Below are 18,730 nucleotides of genomic sequence, written 5' to 3'. Positions count from 1 at the left end.
ATACAGCATGCAAAATGTTTAGTCTCACTTATTTCTCTCATCTCACCTTAAACATTAATGATATTTACCTGAAGCTCAGGCACACATGCAGAGAGACAAATTAAACAGAATGAATACACCTGTCCTGTACTATAAGTGCATAATGTTTGTTGTATGGCATGATGTCATAATTGTACTACTACAGTACCACCTATAAAAAAGGTCACGGCAAGTTCTTTAGATTCCTAGCTAATGCACTCAGCCTATTAATCTAGTTAGAAATAATGTTTAATTTACACAAATAAGCTAAGAAAAATTTGCTCTTCTGTGGATCTTAGTGGTTTCTTTGACTTTCTGTGCAGCATTACTCAGTTGTTGTACAGCTGTTAATTCTAGTATACCATAGCTATTAGCTAATGAGCTATACACAATTTCACCATGTGGCAGGGTGCTATGGACATGGGCAGTGTGGGTACGGTACAAACAAATATTTCCTAGCATGGGGTATCAAAGTTTGCAGTACGCAGATGTGACAGTCAAATGTTTTATTGGAATATTGATTTTGTTTCTTCACGTACTCTCTGCTTTGTTGATATAAAGTTTCATAATAAATGAGATATGCATCTATTTTAACTTTCCAAGAATTTTAGAGTAACATATTAGTCGATGCTATATTGTCTTTTAATTACTTTATTCACAAGTAGTTTATAACAACATGTACAACTCATTGTTTACATTAATCATATACTTTAGTAGCTAAGTGCAACTGATTAAAACTTCATTTGTAAAAATTTAATACTACAACAGAGAGATGTTAATAAAAAGTTAAAAATTCATTATCTCTTTAAAGTGATTTGTTGATATTAGACGTTATACACAACCACATGAAGTAGCTTTGACAGGAACAGTTTTAAAGATGCTCTCCTGGGTCAGCTCATCGTAGAACACCATCGGTATTTCCTCAAAATTAGTTGGTACACAACATCTCTTTGGTGCCCCTGCATGGCCTCTGGTCTGGTAGTAGTGGAGGGAAAGAATACTTGCATAATCAGTTAATGATTCTACTAGTAGTCTTGGACAGTGACCCCCACACACTCCAACATCAAACAACTTGGGGATCATCAGATGGACTTTGCCTGCGCTTATGGCAGTGTTGCTAACCTCCATCTTTTGAAGATGACATGACACATGTGACGTCTGAATAGAACTAGTACTGTTACTTTCACGTCTTACTTTCTTGTGCTTTATATCAGATATTTTTTTGTCTTTTAATACTTCACTCAAGAATTTGTTGGTGCTGTCATGAGTGAACACAACTAACAAAGGTTCAGTGTTCAGAATGTCTTCTTGTTCCCCAGAAGAGTAAACACCTTCACATGATAGTTGTTGTTCTCCTTTAGTCAGTGTAACTTTCAAGCCATAGTTAACCCATCCTTGTTTCCAACTCTCAACTATTGGAGTGACATCAAATGTTTTCCATCCTGGACTAGAGTCAGTGTGTTTGAAGGTGAGCTTTAGAGGTGAGTCAATGTTGTTGCCATTGAGCAGGTAATAAATATTGACCTCATAGTAGTCTCCTGGCATCGAGATGTTCTGTAGTAGACGTAGTTCAGCATGAATTATTTCCTCTCCATTAATACTGGCCTTGTCAATGTTAAATTTATAATGTCCACAGCTAGCATCTGTAGAACAACATACTTATATTAAGTAATATTCCAAATATTATATAATTATATTATGATTAGTTCTTCATACATTTAAGTTTGAGCTTAAAATGCAGTCAACTTACCAGCTGCTCGATTTTCAAAGGATCTTATTGTGTTTGCTGCATTCATCTTTTGATCTTTCAGTGTATGGGCTGATCCACTAGGAAAACTAAAGTTGACATACAAATCCTTCAGGTAGCTGGGTAGAGATGCATTAGCTAGTTCATGAGCAAATTCATTCTCATTATTACTGTCAGCAATTTTCTCTGAGTCTATATTATTTAGTTCTCGTCTAGTCACCTTCACTGGTTGCTGCTCCTCTACCATATGTCTGATGGGAACTGAGTGAACTATAAAATGACTGATAGTGAGTAGTAGTACAATCAGACACACTGAGAATGTCATCTTCTTTGTTAATAAATATTTTAATCCTTCTTTTTCTTCTTTGTAAAACTAAATGATTGATAAAACTTATCAAGCTCAGCTCTTTTTATACTACTTTGACTGTAACATGACCTGGTAACTCATGTAATTTTATCCTTACTATTGTGGGTAGATGGTTACCCCCTAGCTGAATATGGATAATAATGTGAGTACCTGCAATATATGTATTCAAGAATCACTGGAATTTTCTTAGAGTATAGTTATAGGTATTTCTTTTTGTAACTAGGCATGTTATATAGCTACAGTTCTCTTGAACTAATAATACAATGCAAATACTTTTTCTCACTTGTGATGACACTTCAGTTAGCCTCTATAAATATGCATACATGTTAGACTTTGTGCGTGTACCTTTTATTGCCGATCTATCCCTCTGATAGTAATTAACCAATGAGTGTATCACTTGGCTTGAATCCAGGACCTGTGGATCAAATTACGCTTGAAGCTTTTCTTGCATTCCACATTAATATACGTAGTTCGTTAGTTATTTATGTATATCCCATACTGAATATCTATTAATAATTACTATACCACTATAGGGATGCTGGGTGCCAGAAACAATAAAAGGCTAATTGTGGACAAGAAGGCTGAAAGCAGGGAATCAAAACAATATTAAAACTGTGTTGAATGCAGCAAAAATCCCAGATCAGGCAGTGACTTGATCCCCAAGCAATTTGTGATGTTGGCAAGTGCTTATAAGGGGATACCCACACACACACAGCTTAGTTCTAGGAATCTCTCTCCATTCAATTTGTATTTGAATGTTATAACCAACCAATTTGCTTCTTGTAAAGGTCTAACCATCATATATAACACCACCAATGCCCAACTGGAATAATAATAAATTATTATCATGTGCTTGACATGATGAGAGACTGTACCTGCACACATAACTGTTATAAAGATTTCATAATATTAGAAAAGCTCTTACTACTACATTATGAACTCTTGCTGTTATGCTACCCTCTCTAAAGGTAGACAGTTTATGCATATATAATAATTTAATGATATTGCACAATGAATAGTATATCAACTGAATTTTTCCACTGAATACCTGCATATAACTCATTTTACTAGGGCATGATCTTGTAAAGTTATCAAGTTACACAAATGACTATATAGAAGTGTAACTATGTAAGAACCACTCATATTGGGTTACTGGGGGTACTAAGATATGTACACATTATAGATTAGATCATGGGAGTGATCAGCCAAGGAGGATCAACTCCACGAACAACCTACATATCCAAATTGGGTCCATAATTTCCAATTGTGATGACACCCTCTGATAAGTGTGGAGGGTACATGTTGAAGTCAGAGGTGTTAATTGAAACAGCTCATTTGTTATTCATGTCAGACAAAGCATACTATAACTGCAAGTCTGTAAACATATAATACCAAATAAATGTAAGTACTACACTGATTATACATATACAGCACAACTACATCACATTTGTGTTATAGTGAAATATGCATGCCACATGCAGTTCTCAGAATGTTGTATTTAACAAATTATTGTACAGTATTTTGGCTTGGAAACTGTAACGTTTCATTGCAGTTCTGTGCAAGACATCAGATGCAGCCACACAAGGTAGCTTTAACTGGAATTCTTTTGTATATGGTTTCATTAGTCGATTCATCATGGAACACCATTGTGATTACTTTAAAATTAGTTGGTACACAACACCTCTTTGGTGCCCCTGCATGGCCTCTGGTCTGGTAGTAGTGGAGGGAAAGAATACTTGCATAATCAGTTAATGATTCTACTGGTAGTCTTGGACAGTGACCACCACACACTCCAACATCAAAAAAGTTGGGGAAAATCATATGGACATTTCCTGCAGCTATGGCACTTTTATTCACCTCCATCTTTTGAAGATGACATGCCACATTTGAAGTCTGAACTGGAGTAGTGGTTTGACGTTTCTCTTTCTTGTGCTTTATACCTGATATCCTTTTGTGTTTCATTACTTCACTCAAGAATTTGTTGGTGTTATCATGAGTGAACACAACTAACAAAGGCTCAGTGTTCAGTATATCTTCTTGTTCCCCAGAAGAGTAAACACCATCACATGATAGTTGCTGTTCTCCTTTAGTTAGCGTAACTTTCAAGCCATAGTTAACCCATCCTTGTTTCCAGCTCTCAACTATTGGAGTGACATCTAATGTTTTCCATCCAGGACTAGAGTCAGTTTGTTTGAAGGCGAGCTTTAGAGGTGAATCGATGTTGCTGTCATTGAGCAGGTAATAAATATTGACCTCATAGTAGTCTCCTGGCATTGAGATCTTCTGTAGTAGACGTAGTTCAGCATGAATTATTTCCTCTCTGTCAATACTGGCCTTGTCAATGTTAAATTTATAATAATTGTGATTGACACCTGTAGAAAAAAAGAATTTAGATTATTCACTTACAGTACTTTATGCTACAAAGCACACTATATAGTTGGGAAGTTTGGTGAATTTGGCAAGTGAGTGGTGTTTCACCAAACTAATGTACATACATATCTGTATTAGATACTAACACATTTGCCAAACTTTTTCTCATCAAAATCCAATTGCAGGAAATTAGCCAAAGTGTTCTCCCACCAAACTTTCTGGCTATACGGTATTAATGATGCAACCATGGTTTAGCCCTGTGCATTTGTGTACAGCATCAATTATATACTTAACTCACTCTTTGCTTGGTTCCCATATGATCGTATTGTGTTTGCTGAAATAATGTGATGATTTTCTAAAAGATGAGTGTTTCCACCAGGAAAGGTGAAGTTGATGTACAGATTCTTTAAGTAGCTGGGAAGAGATGCATTAGCTATTTCATTAGCAAATTCATCCATTTTAAGGCTGTCATCAGTGTGCTCCAAGCCTGGATTGACTTTCCTTGAGTCCCTTCTAGCCACCTTCACCAGTTGCTGCTCCTCTACCATATGTCTGATGGGAAATGGGTGAACTGTAAAATGACTGATAGTGAGTAGTAGTACAATCAGACACACTGAGAACTTCATCATCTTTCTAACTCTTTTCTTCTTTGCAAAACCAAATCTGCAAAACAATGATGAAGAAAGTGCTAGTCAGCTGATGTTTTACAATGCCGTTTTCCCTGTACATGTGTAGTAAAATCAGTTATCATACACCAAAAGTTAATCCCTACTATTATTAACTCTTGATAACACTGACAGAAGACATACTTTCTTATTTGACATACCCAGTAATACATTGCAAAAGTGTATACTGATTATTGTTAATGCCTACTGTATAAGTATGCAAATACCATATGGATTGAAGCATATTTTTGAGGTTTAGGAAAGCCACATTTTTGTTGCAAAAGTATTTCTGCACATAAAGAAGTTGTCCTTACCATTTTGGCATTTGGAGATGGAATTAGTATAACCACAAGAACTGCAAAATAATGCAATGCTTTTCACAATATGTATTCATAGTTCAGACATATAAAATTACAAACTATTATTTTCACTATGTGCAGTTATCACTTTTCATTGATATAGGGATTAGCTACAGGTGTAAGGAGTACATATTTCAGTTACTAAGTAGCAAAGTAATTTCACAAAAGAATATTCAATGGAGGAGTTGATTTTCTTGTCAGTCACTATACTAACGTACACTCCTTAATTATATTATATGATGACACATGTGCATCAGATAGGAGTGGCCATGGAGCATGTAAGTTGTCTAGTCGGGTAAGTTCACGAAATAAGTCTTGGAGCATTCATTATTCTTTGTAAGAGGCACAAAAGCTGAGGAACAATGGTTAAACCATACCAAAAGTCGGTAATAAGATACAACTTGTATGTCAAATGAGTTTAGTTCATAACACACACTAAACAATGTGACAAATAAATTCACAAAGTTTATATGAACGAGACTGTGGAGTCTTATTAAATATTGAACACTGCATGATCCTATAGTATAATGCCATAGGATCAAAAAGTGGGTTCTTTGTCCTTTGAGTATGCAGTGTTATAGGTATGCTACAGCTATAACAAATAAGGTGTAAATAAACAGTGGAAGTTTTGTATGTAATCTTGCATTCCTGATTATTTATGTAGATACCTAGTAATACATAGGTGTGATAGTGCATTGGCAAATGATCACATAAGAACTAAACTACACTAATTGAGATATGGAATATACATGTTGAGACATCCAAGTTAGTTTATTGAGAAGCTTCATTTATCTCATGTTTCACAAGGCAGGAATCTGAAACCCATGAATTTGTTTAGCTATACAAGTACACAATAAATCTTAGAATTTTCAACTAGAGTAGGGACCATAGCACATCAAAGTACTGAAACAAGCTGGAGTAGTGACTGATATTGAAATCACAGTATAACAATAAGAAGTGTTATATCAAGACACACAGTAGTGTGTCGTGCGGCCAAGAAAGCCGGTGCACCACACTGTGAGTATATTGACAGGGAAAAAGAAAACAGCTTTTTTATGCATGCATAGCTCCATGGTCCCTTCTCCAAAACACACCATTTTTGCATTATAGCTGTACGCCAGGTAGGGTATGTCACACAGCAAATTAAATTAAATTCGCAACAGCCATTTGCGAGGTATGGGTGTTCACAGTTTCGTTTTAATTTCTTTGTTTTTTATGGGGGCTTTGATTTCTTTTCATACACTTTGCAAAAGTTGATATAAAATGCAAAAATGTAACTTGATTGCCTTGATCTTTGGCACAAATGAAGAGCTTGTAATGGTGGATCCACGTACCACGTTTGCTGTGAATCTGAGGAATATCCAAGGAGTTATGAGCATTTATTCACATAAAAAAGATCAAACTTCTGTCACGGCTACAGGGTAAACTGAGTATAGGAATAACTTGAAAATTGGTATGCAGATAGGCTGATCATCGTAGCAGTACCTTTTGATAGTTTGAATAGCAATAGAGTTACAATGGCAAAGTTACAATGTGAAAACCAAAAAGTTATAAAGCAAAAACCAAACAAATTTAAAATCACAGAATTGAGATACTCTAATAGAGCAGTCACCATGGGTAAAAAAGGTGTACAAAAAATGTCAGAAAAAAACTTTACCAGAGTTCAGACCAGGGATCTCCATACCTAACACCTACATCCTTAACCACTGCTACCCTGATTGATCACCTCACTTAATTTCTGCTTTATAATCTGCAAACGATTCCATCAACCCAGGATTGGGCAGAGTTTGCTTCTCTGTCCACAGTTTGACTTTCTTTTTCTTTTTTATTGACTATTATCAAATGTTTGTAATGTCATAGATCTACCAATAGAAGTACTAGATTGTTCTAGAACATTCTATGTATGTTCTATTAGAAGTCCTCAAAAAATGTACACTCTATTAGAGTATTACAATAATATTATCAAATATTGAATTAAAATATGCAATGAAATACATTTATAAGTCTGTCTTCAATAATCATCATTGTGTCTGCATAGAAAAGAAGAAATGTGAAACCTCAAAGTCAGCCATAGGCTGGTTATAAAGTACAAAAAGAAGTGAAATCCATACAAAAACAGCCAAGCTGTGAAAAAATGGTGTGGCCTTAAAAAGCCTGGATGAAAAAAGTTGTGAAGTCAAAGGTGGCGGCCAAGAAATGGCTGCAATGATGTTAATGCTGAAAAATTTTAATAATGGTGGTGCGCATTGTTAAAATTTATTAGCATTAACGTCATTGCAGCCATTTCTTGGTTGCCACCTTTGATTTCACTACTTTTTCATCCAGGATTGTTAAGGCCACACCATTTTTTCATAGTTTGGCTGTTTTTGTGTGGATCCCTATTATACCGTGCATTTCCATTGTACCACAGTAGGGATATAACACTTCTTATTGTTTTACTGTGATTTACTATCATGTACTACTCCAGCTTCTTTCAGTACTTTTTATCAATGTGCTTATATGGTCCCTATTCTAGTTGAAAATTCTAAATTTTTGTGCACTTGTTTTGTTAACTTTTTTTGTAAAATAAAATTATTAAGACTGGTGAACCCACGCATACTGCATCAAAAGAAAGAAGTGCACCGTGTGACCCAGCTATCCATTATTGTATGAAAAAATTGAAGCATCCATTATGCTTCATTGTCAGCTATGTTCAACCTGTTACACAGCATTACGAATCAAGAACTGTTTGAAAAGCACCGCTGCAACCAAAGTAGCCACTATGAAAAATATGGATGATATCTGTTATGAAGGGAAGCCATCTCGTGCTACTGCCAAATTGACACTTTTTACTGTCAGCAAAGATGAAGAACACAAAGGAGGACACTGGTAAGTCAGTTGCAGATTTAGGGGTGGGTCAAGGGGGCTCTTGACCCCCTCAAAAAATTTTTAGTATACGTACATGTCAATTGTGCTCTATGTATACGGGGTATGTCATGAAAATCTCATCCAGTGAAGTTTTAATCTTTCTGTTTGTGACTTTAGCTGCAAATAGCTACCACCAGTCTCTATCATGTAATGCTGTACTCCCAAGACTCCCAACAGCCAGTCTACATTCTAAGTAAAACCCACAATTAAATATATTTGAGTGTTGTATAAAAGTACACAGCTAGCTGTGCGTATATGAGTGGCATTGTATCATCAAATAAAATTTCTTTAACACAAACAGTAACTTTCCTTTTGATTGTTGTCTAAATAGCTATTATAGCTGTATGCACCAAAATCTGTTAAATGTATATACCTTTCAATATTCAGAGTTTTTCAAATTTTTAAGGGAGCGCGAGTTGCATTGAGTGCATTCTAAGATCCTCTCTAGCAACTACACCAATGTATTTAAGTGCACATAGGTGTGTACTGTGCAGAGCTGTTGTAGAGGCTATGTTTAAAATGTTCAGCAGGTAGGTAGTTGGAAACCCTGGCCCATCAATAAAATAATGTACACTATATAAACTTCAAACTCGAGGTATGAAGGTCGAGATACCCTAATAAAGCAGTCACATCTAATATAAAACTTGAGATGGACCCATGCTGAACTCACTCTCAGATTCCATCTCAGAGCATCTAATTTTCAAAATTTCTGGAAGGGAACATCCCCAGACCCCCTTGGTTGGCATATTTTGCATGCACACTAAGGTGTGCCTTCCCTGTAGTGTGATTTCATTTTAACCCCCTCTCCAAAAGTCTGGATCCGCTCCTGGTAATTCCATGAAGAATGCATTGTGCATACTGTGTTATACCAAAAGGTACCTGTCCAGCTGAAGCAACATTGAACAGTGAAAAAATCAAGTAGCCTTAGCCGTTATCAAGTTACACTTGTTTGAAGGCATCAGTTACTCAGCCATTCAGTCAGTAGAAAATTCTGTTTAATTAGCAACTTGTTGAAAGCATTTTGGGTTGATCTGAAGGCTTGTTTAGGCTTAGTTTTACCTAACCAATATTGCCTCATTGTCATCAGGGAAAAGTGAGGTTGGTTTTTGGGTGATGTTTTTCATATGCCACGCCCAAATCTTTGTTATGCCTATCGTACTGTATGATAAATTATTACACATAATAGTGCACAATGAAGCCACTGGTTATATGACACATGTGCTCCATATCATACAGTATGATAGTACTGTATAGTAGGGACATTGAAGGTGTGGGGGCAATCCATGATATAATATAACCCACAAACCTGCCACGATTTTTTCTCACAACAACATGACAGTTTTGGTTGGGTAAAACCAAGCCCAAAAGTGTCTTCAGATTGACCCAAAATGTTTCCATCATTGGTGGATAGGTAATAAGACAATCATGATCAATATCTAACTAATTCTATATGGTAACCTAACATCTCATATATACATACTTTTGTTATTACTTGTATAATAAATCACATTACAAGTTACCTAACAAAGTTATAAATCTATATATTCACCAACATTTAAACCTTATCAACAGGGGTGTAGGAGGAGGTTCAGGATGTCCCCCTTTGAAATTTAGATTCCTAAAGTTTCAGTAGGAACCTAACACACTGACGTGAGTGACAGCATGCACTACAGCACCAAAATTTATAGTACATAGCATAAAATACTAATCTCTTAGGAAATTATCCACATGGGACAACTAGCCCTCTTGAAAATTTTTAAAAAGATCATAATACTCTAATAGAGCAGTCATCTTTATGCAGTGAATCATACTCATATAAACCAGGGGCAGATCTAGGATTTTTTGAAAGGAGGAACTAAGCTGGATGTAGAAGATACCAAGTGAATCTGATACCAAGTGATACCAAGCCAGACATTAGAAGATACCAAGTGTTTTCAAAAGGCCCTAGTGGTAAGATTCATGTAGTATCATCCATGATCAAATTAGCTATTCGAAGTAATGACTACATTAGTGTGCAAAGCACACTATCATGCAAAGCATGCCAATGTAAGGGGTCTGGGAGCATGGCCCCCAAGGAAATTTTTGAAAATTAGGTCCTCTAAAGGTGAATCTGAGAGTGCTTTTAGCATGAAAATAATGGAATTTCAGTTTATTTCATTACATTTCCATTAAATGAAGACTGATTACAATATGCATTGAGTAGCTATCATGCATACATGATAATCTTTTCATTTGTAGCTACCAAGCATTTAGATATATATAGCTAGCTATATACCATAATGGAACAGCTCCTCTTAGCCATACTCTAATCAGCTAAATCCTTGTCATTCTGTGAGGCAGAAACATGTAGCTATAGCTAAGTAGTAGTGGTGTTGAACATAAATGAGATCACAATTATTAGTATGCATGCTCCTTAGCCTAGTGACACTTTGTCAGTTTTACCACCAAATAAAGTGTACTGAAAAGCAGAAGAATTCAGTGAAGCACAAAGCAGGGTATACTAGTAGCTATTAGTTAGTCCACTGGCAATCCTTAGCAAAGTACAACTATATTTGCTTTCTGAATTTGCTGTTGTGATAGTCAACTTATTTCTAGATCTGCCGGGTTATGAAGACTGATCTATGGCTAGCTACAAATGCCAGCACCATAACCCACAGCATGGGGTCATATCAGAAGGTACAGAAAAAAGTGGGTGAATATGCTATAACTGCCTTATAGACTGTAAATTTCCAAAGACTACAGTTTGCTAAATGGCTGAGTTGTCAGCTACATATGAAGCTGATAACTCTAAACCAATTAAACCAACTAGCACTTCTTAAATATAAAAATCACACTAATCACCTCTTATAGCCATAGTGGAAAACCCTGCTTATTATCTGAATAAAACAAAACCCACAATTAAAACTTTTGTAACCGGAGATGCAACCCATAATCAAAACCTGTTTTTGGAAGAATTCTTGAGGAAAAGGAAGCTATACTCTCCTGGAACAGAGTTGAACAATAAGTATAGTTACATAGACAATATTTGTGTTGGTAGTGATGCATAGTTTCTGAAATAAGTCTGCTTTTGATACACATAGAAGATTTAGGGTTTTATTGGCCAATTACTAACTTAGAAAGGAAGGGGGAGCTACAGCCCCTTAGCCCCCTCCCTAAATCTTCCCCTGTAAATATCTATGTTGCCATTAACAGGTATTTTAATATGAGAAGAAACTATTGTTGGAAATTATGTTTTTGAATCAGTGGAGTAGCCAGACGTTTTGCCATGTCAGGGCATTGGACAGGCAAGCCGACCATGCAGCACACATACACATGTCCATTTTCATATGGACATCAATGCAGCATTTTAAAAGTAATGTGTATGCATCACTACATATAGCTACCTACACTACTGTATGCAAAATGACTAATGTACTGTAACCTTGCTCTAAGTGAACGCTAGCTAGTTATTGGCATTCTTATCCCTTACTACATCTCTGTATCTTAATACCAGACTAAGAAGTAATCTGAATTAAAGCATGAGGCGCTTTTAGTGTTGTATCACGTGATGACTATACCATTAGAGTTGTCAGCTTAGAAACAAAAAAGAGAAAACAATTGCTGACTGAACAAGTACTCCATACCATTTGAACTATCACTAAATAGCATCTACATGGCCAGCAGGTACTAATGCCTAAATACCTAAATAGGCTGCCTCGCCTCTATTCTCTGATCTGAGTTTTGACCACACTGATAGTTACACTAGTTAATCCAAATGTTAACTGTCCAACCCACTTTAATGGACTACAAATTCTTTTCTTGACTCCTTGTCACAATGCTGTGCGGTATTTTTTAATCACATGGTCTCGCTTCTATTTATTTCCTCCTATTATTTTTACACAGTTGAGTTACTTATATGGAAAATCCCTTGGATAATCCCATCTCTGTCCTTTGACTAGTTGGAAAGAAAAACATTGGCGAAAATACCATGGTTAGTATTGTGTAAGGTGTAAGTTATGTTATCTATTCTTGTAGCTACAATAGCTCCAGCCCATGTCTTTAATTGCTCTGGGTGGCTGATGGTGGGGCAAAGTGGTCTGTTGCCAGGGTAATGTCTTGGCTTGTCAGGGTTTGGCTACGCCACTGTATTGAATTTTAGGCTCTTTCATTAAAGAAGAAATATTTCTAGACTATATATAGACATTGTAGAAATATAAATGTGGGTAATGCAGTAAAATAAGGATATGAGTATATACTGCCATAGTCTGCAGTTTTTAGACATACATGGGACTAGACCTCCTGTATATCACTGACACTAGTTCTTCTGTGTTTAAACTTACCTTAGCTGAGCATTGCAGATTCCACAATGCTATTCAAAATCTACAAGATTTTGTCAAGAAAATCACCCTTCCATTTACACAGCACTTTGAAAACTGTTGTGTCTGTGACAGGCGGTGCTGGGTGCAACTATTCATCATTTATATGTACCAGCCATACATTTAAACTATAATGAGGAAAAGATCTTTGTATGATTATGGCACAGTTATTTGGAGCAGCTTAAATGAAACAGTATCATTAATTAAATAGTTTTAAAATGATTAATTTTGTATAATTATATGGTTGTTATAATGTGCTCAGGGCATGCACAGCTAAAAACAGCTGTAGCTGATACTGTCTCCCTGTTGAAAAATATCATACACTTGGGTGTTACAAGACACATGCTGAATATATGCCTCATTGCTTCATTAGAAATCAAATAATGCTCTTATTGTTTACAAATCTGTGTCCCAGGGGGTTATATATCATGTTAACTATCACATTATCTCATCCATGAAATATGGCAATCTGTTACATTTTAGACTCCAGCTGCTGGTGACCTAGTCATAGTGTTGCTGTTGGAAACCGCCTTGAAAAATCCTGCTTGATCAGCATCAGTTAAAAACTGTTATTATGTTTGTCACATACTTGCATACACAAGTTGTAGGCTCCCAATTTTACGGATGGGTAACCAAGAGTAATTGGAGTAAAGAGTTTATAGCTACAGGAAACAAAGTACACCAGCAGTCATGAACTCAAGCCTTGTAACTACCAGGTCAATCTCCAACCACTTCCTAACCATAAAGCCTGTTACATGACCATATTGGTCATGCAGTAGCTTTGATGGTTAGGAAACAGTAGCCATGTGGTTAGGCCATTGACTCAGTAGATGCATTATGGAAGGTGACAAATAATTAAAACCTTTTAAGATACTTTGAAGATGAAGCTAGGTAACTGTTATAGTATATAATCTAGCTATTTTGATGATTACAGAAGTAGAGGCTAAGTGTAAAGCCTCAGCCACATCAGCAGTAGTAGCTCATCCACACAATCATTCACAACCTCATTACTGAGTGTACATGCATCCCACTGAGTACTACTGAGAGAGGCTAAAATTTGTTGAGTGTACTGAGCAATCTCAAGCTCATGTAGCCTCAAGCAGTCACATAAATTTTCTTTTGTTACATGGCTTCTATCTAATTTAGATTCAACACTTTAATCATAGATCCTTTACACCCCTGGGATTGAACTGTTCTGTTTTTAACACTTCCATCCTCACCTCCATCGATACCTTTCTACATAGAGATCTATGAATTGCTGCATCAGTAACTCAACTTTAGCATACTAATTCTCTGTTTAGTGAACAGTACAGGCAATGAGTTTACTTCAGTTCGATTAACAAAGGATGGATATATAAGTACACAAAACAAATTGTAAGTTAAGAAGATGTTGTTTCAGGCGGGTAGAGCTAGCCAAAATTTGTTGCCACCATTCAAGTAGCAAGAGTTGAACACAGAAACATGGACTAATGACTTTGTTGGTTCGATTCTTTATCTCAAGTTATACTTATGGACTGGATTTGACGCTCATAGTGGTGTGAACAATTCGAGACTTACAGCTAGCCAAAGTTTTAATCGCTTGAGTCTGTCAGCAAGTTTTGTCACTGTTTTTTGCATCCACAATCACCTTTCTGCCTTATTCGAAGTAAAGAACAAGATTATTGTATCAAACAACACAAAATTCACTACAGAACAATGGATCATACTTTCTCCTCCCGGTTAACACTGATTAACTAACAGTGCGGATAGTCCAGCACGTAAGTACAGCAAGTATGCGGAGATGGGGTGTAAAGGATCTATGCTTTAATCTCTTTGATACTACCCAGACAAACAATTAGTTACCATAACTAGTCTTTGAAGTGGAATACCATTTACCATACTTATAGTAAAGGAAAATTTAGAACTTGTTTTTAAAAACAAAGATCATCTAACCCTTTGAAATGCAAACCTAAGTATGTAAATATACATACATACATACAACCACAGTTTTACCATATTATACGTTTACTAAAGTTAAGTGCTATAAGGGGTACTCATGCAGACTGCAGTGCTACATAAGGTGCTAAGAGACACAATACAGGCATCAAAATAAACATATTAGACCCTAACAATATAATTTCAATTATCAATTGAGTAATGAACATACATACATCGGTGCTTCACATACTAAAAACATAGCTAATAGCTAATATACAGATTCAGCATACATTTATAATTGAGCTAACAGCTTAATACCCAAGATTCATCTAAAGCCTTTATCTAAGTAATTTTCTAAAAGCATGTATAGCTATATACAACTGGATATCTGCAGTTTTGTGGGATGGCGAGTAGTTATATACCGGACAGTTTAGCAGAAGACAAATTTAACAAATCTGGCAAATCAGCATATTGTGCCAATCTAAACTTTTATATCCAATTTACTTCTAATAACAAAATTAATTTTCCAGTGTTATAAACAGTCGTATTGTTGCAAATTTGCTAAAGGTTTCTTTCCTGCTTGGCTATGGAACTTCTGAATCACTGACCTACAGTATACATATTACAATTACATGGTTACAAATTCCCTTGTATGCATGTACTCCTTTCTAGAGCTAATAAACTCTATTACCCTCCAAATTTTGTCATTAAAGGCAGATCAACTAATAAGTGATATTAATTTCTGAGGCTCGATTCATGCAGAATTGCAGCAAAAATTGATAACTAGCTATAATTATAGTAAAGAAGTGTACCTGTATACCACCATGAGCTACGTATACTCTTTTCTAGTGGGACAATGTTGTGACAACATCCACTTCATATATAGCTACATTTTGTTTAATAGCTATTAACAATTAGAGTTTAGCTATACAAACACTGACATCAGACGTCTTTCTAGCAAATTGATTTACGTAGCTATATATAGCTACGTAGACCAAAAACAAAATGACTCACTAGACTAGTAGACTCACGCCTAGCTGAACAGTGTGTGCATGGTCCATATAGCTACGTACCTTATACGTAAAGGGTTTGGCGACAAGAATCAAGTCTGTTCCTCGACTTTCCGATAGTAGCTATAGCTACGTACCTCAGATTAGCTAACGTGACTGATTTTCCACCTCGTTTTTCACCCAATATCCTGGATAACACAAGTAGCCTGCCACCACTAACTAATTATCTCTCCACAACTGCGTAAATATTCCACTTGCAAATGCTAGCCAGCTAATTGCGTGACCACATGCAAGACTCCGGAGCTAATTGCGTAACCACATGCAAGGCTCCGGATCCTCCGGGGGACATTATTTGTCTAAATCAGTCGTACGTATTTTATAGCTAGTTATAGATGCTGAACTATACCGTTATGCGAGCTTGTAGTCTCGCGTGGCCATACCCTATTTTCTCGGGGTGGCGCTTGTCGATTTCTAGATGTCTACGTGGTTCTCGCTCTTCTTCCGGTAGATTTGCTCGTGAGAACCCATTAGCTGCAGTTGCCGTGGTACAAGCAGAGACCAGGTTTTCCCCATTACATGACTAATTATTATGTCATTATTTGTATGCATATCAATAGTAATAAATAATAATAATAAATCGATTTCTATCGATAATTATTTTTAAAGGCGCCTGAGGCTTGGGAAATATTCTGCTGCTTACTTAGTTTGATTTATTTTTTTATTATTATTACTGGGCAGGCAGTGTTTACTGATTATGCCCGGGGGGGAATTACAGGGGGGGATTACACGGGGGGGACATATGTACAATTTAGTCTCGCGTAGCCAGACCCTATTTCTCCGCACGGCGCTTATCGATTGGAAATTATAAGCGCCTGCTCCGAAAGGGTCTGGGGACTCTACAATAGAAAAGTTCTGCTTGTAAATCACCTCTGGATGGGTGAGCGTTGATTGGCCCTAGACCACTTTCAATAGAGGTGTGGATGACCACAGTTGGCTTCATCCTCAGCTAAAGGCAAGGCTTCAGCCTGTTCAGACTCTACAACCAAGGAATATTATAAGAGCTATTAAATTTGTTGTAACGAGCGTGATCGTATCTGAGATGCGAGGTGAAATATACAGTTTTGCCTCCAGACTGGCATGCAACTCGCAGAGAAAACAAGGTAAAAGTTATTATAGCTATGCATACTGCCATTTTCTTTGCTCAAGCTGTCTGCATGAAGGTGAGATTGCGCATATCACCTCGTATATCAGACACTCGTCAGCTCTTTTACCTTTGTTGTAGAGTCTGAACAGGCTGAAGCCTTGCCTTTAGCTGATGATGAAGCCAACTGTGGTCATCCACACCTCTTTTAAAAGTGGTTTAGGGCCAATCAACGCTCACCCATCCAGAGGTGATTTGCTGGCAGAACATTTCTATTGTAGAGTCCCCAGACCCTTTCGGAGCAGGCGCTTATAATTTCCAATCGATAAGCACCGTGCGGAGAAATAGAGTCTGGCTACGCGAGACTATGTACAATTAGTTATTTACAAATGATTAGTTAGCTACAACTGTTATCTAGAAATAATTTCTTATCAGTGATTTCAATTAATGAGGTTGATAATGAGTTCCAATCAATGATAGTTCTTGGAAAGTAGCTATTTTGATATGCTGTGGTGTTTGCGCTTGGGTGGATAAAGTGAAGTGGATGGTGGTGACGAGTGTGTCTAGTTTTCCTCAGAAAACTGCTGCTTATATAGTTTGATCGCTACTAGTTACCATCTTTTAGTAATACACACCTCGTTTTAGACTTAGCTAAATCCCGCAATTATATTTTAAAAGCTGACCAGCTGGACCGCGATCTGCGACCGCGGTCAAAGTCAAAGGTCAAGGCCGCCAAAATCGTGCCAATTCAAAGGTCAAGGGTAAAAGCTTCCAACCCACAACCGAAAAGTGCTGAAATATCGTCGCTATGGCTAAGTCACCGGTCAAAGGTCGAAAATGGCTCTTAGTCACTGTGACAGGTCAAAGCGAAATCTCCGCCAGTCAAGACTTTGACCGCGGTCGCAGATCTACCTACAGCGCGTACCTACGTGACACCCCCCTGCATATCGCACCCGGTTCTCGCATTGTTATCTGGGTACTTACCCGGTAGTTGTTAACCGTAGTCACCAGATTCTACCTGAGTTACTGTTAACATGTTTTGGGTAATTTAGTCCTGGAATCATAAATCCTTTAGAAATAGAAGGACAGGGAAAGCGTACCCGAGGCCGGCGCGGCCGATACACTGAGGCCAGCGAGTAGGTCGAGGCCAGGAATCTGGAGAGTATTTAGGTACAATTTGTTGTCTACACTCACTTCTGTTTTGGCATATATATAACTAGCGCTTTTTATGACTAGGATGGGACAGGAATGGGGAACACAAGTTTAATATGGCTATGCCAGGCACTGTCACAGTTTATATCACCATGATCAGTCCCATGGACCGTTCACTAGATAGGGTCTTACAGCACAACTATAGCTACTTGGTCCCCTTCAACACTGCAAATTGTCCAGTTGGACAACTTATGTTATGCCTAACAGATCTTGACAGATCCGGGCCCTCTGCCATAAGTAGTCTCCTGTGTGGTGCATTCGATGGAACAAAACTGCTGCTTGCTCATTTGCTGCTACCACCTTTGAATCTTGTATGGTCCAAGCAGACTACTTGAGTGGCAGTTAGTCTGGTCAGATCACTTACCACTTACAGTGTGACAGAGCCAAAATTAGAACTGATGATAAAAACTTGGTTCCTTTACCTGGATAGAGCCTATGAATGCACTAGTTTTAAATCATGGGTATGTATATACACTTCATTTGATATGCTGTAAACTCTTGATGAGTTTTGCCCGTCCCTGTTAATTGTTTTTATGAGCTATAGGATGAAATGTTCTATTGAAAAAACACATGACAAGTCTACGATTAAATGTTGACGCTGTTACCTTAACTATGTACAAGAGTAGATTATTAAAGTGCTGAATATTTTTGGAGTCTCACAC

General features: G+C 37.1%; 1 protein-coding gene across 1 annotated transcript; it reads right to left on the bottom strand.

The window, feature by feature from the left end:
• Window positions 1-3,466: 3,466 nt before the first annotated feature.
• Window positions 3,467-15,961, bottom strand: LOC136264306 (bone morphogenetic protein 4-like). Its single transcript, XM_066059022.1, has 3 exons — window positions 15,779-15,961; window positions 4,801-5,165; window positions 3,467-4,504 (listed from the first exon to the last, which is right to left on the bottom strand). The coding sequence occupies exons 2-3, from the start codon at window positions 5,129-5,131 to the stop codon at window positions 3,699-3,701; spliced, it is 1,137 nt and encodes a 378-aa protein (XP_065915094.1). The 5' UTR covers window positions 5,132-5,165; window positions 15,779-15,961; the 3' UTR covers window positions 3,467-3,698.
• Between the last annotated feature and the right edge of the window lie 2,769 nt (window positions 15,962-18,730).

The sequence above is a fragment of the Dysidea avara genome, chromosome 8 (genome assembly GCF_963678975.1).
Source record: "Dysidea avara chromosome 8, odDysAvar1.4, whole genome shotgun sequence".
In the NCBI taxonomy this organism is placed as follows: Eukaryota; Metazoa; Porifera; class Demospongiae; order Dictyoceratida; family Dysideidae; genus Dysidea; species Dysidea avara.
This window is presented reverse-complemented; position numbering and strand designations above follow the sequence as displayed.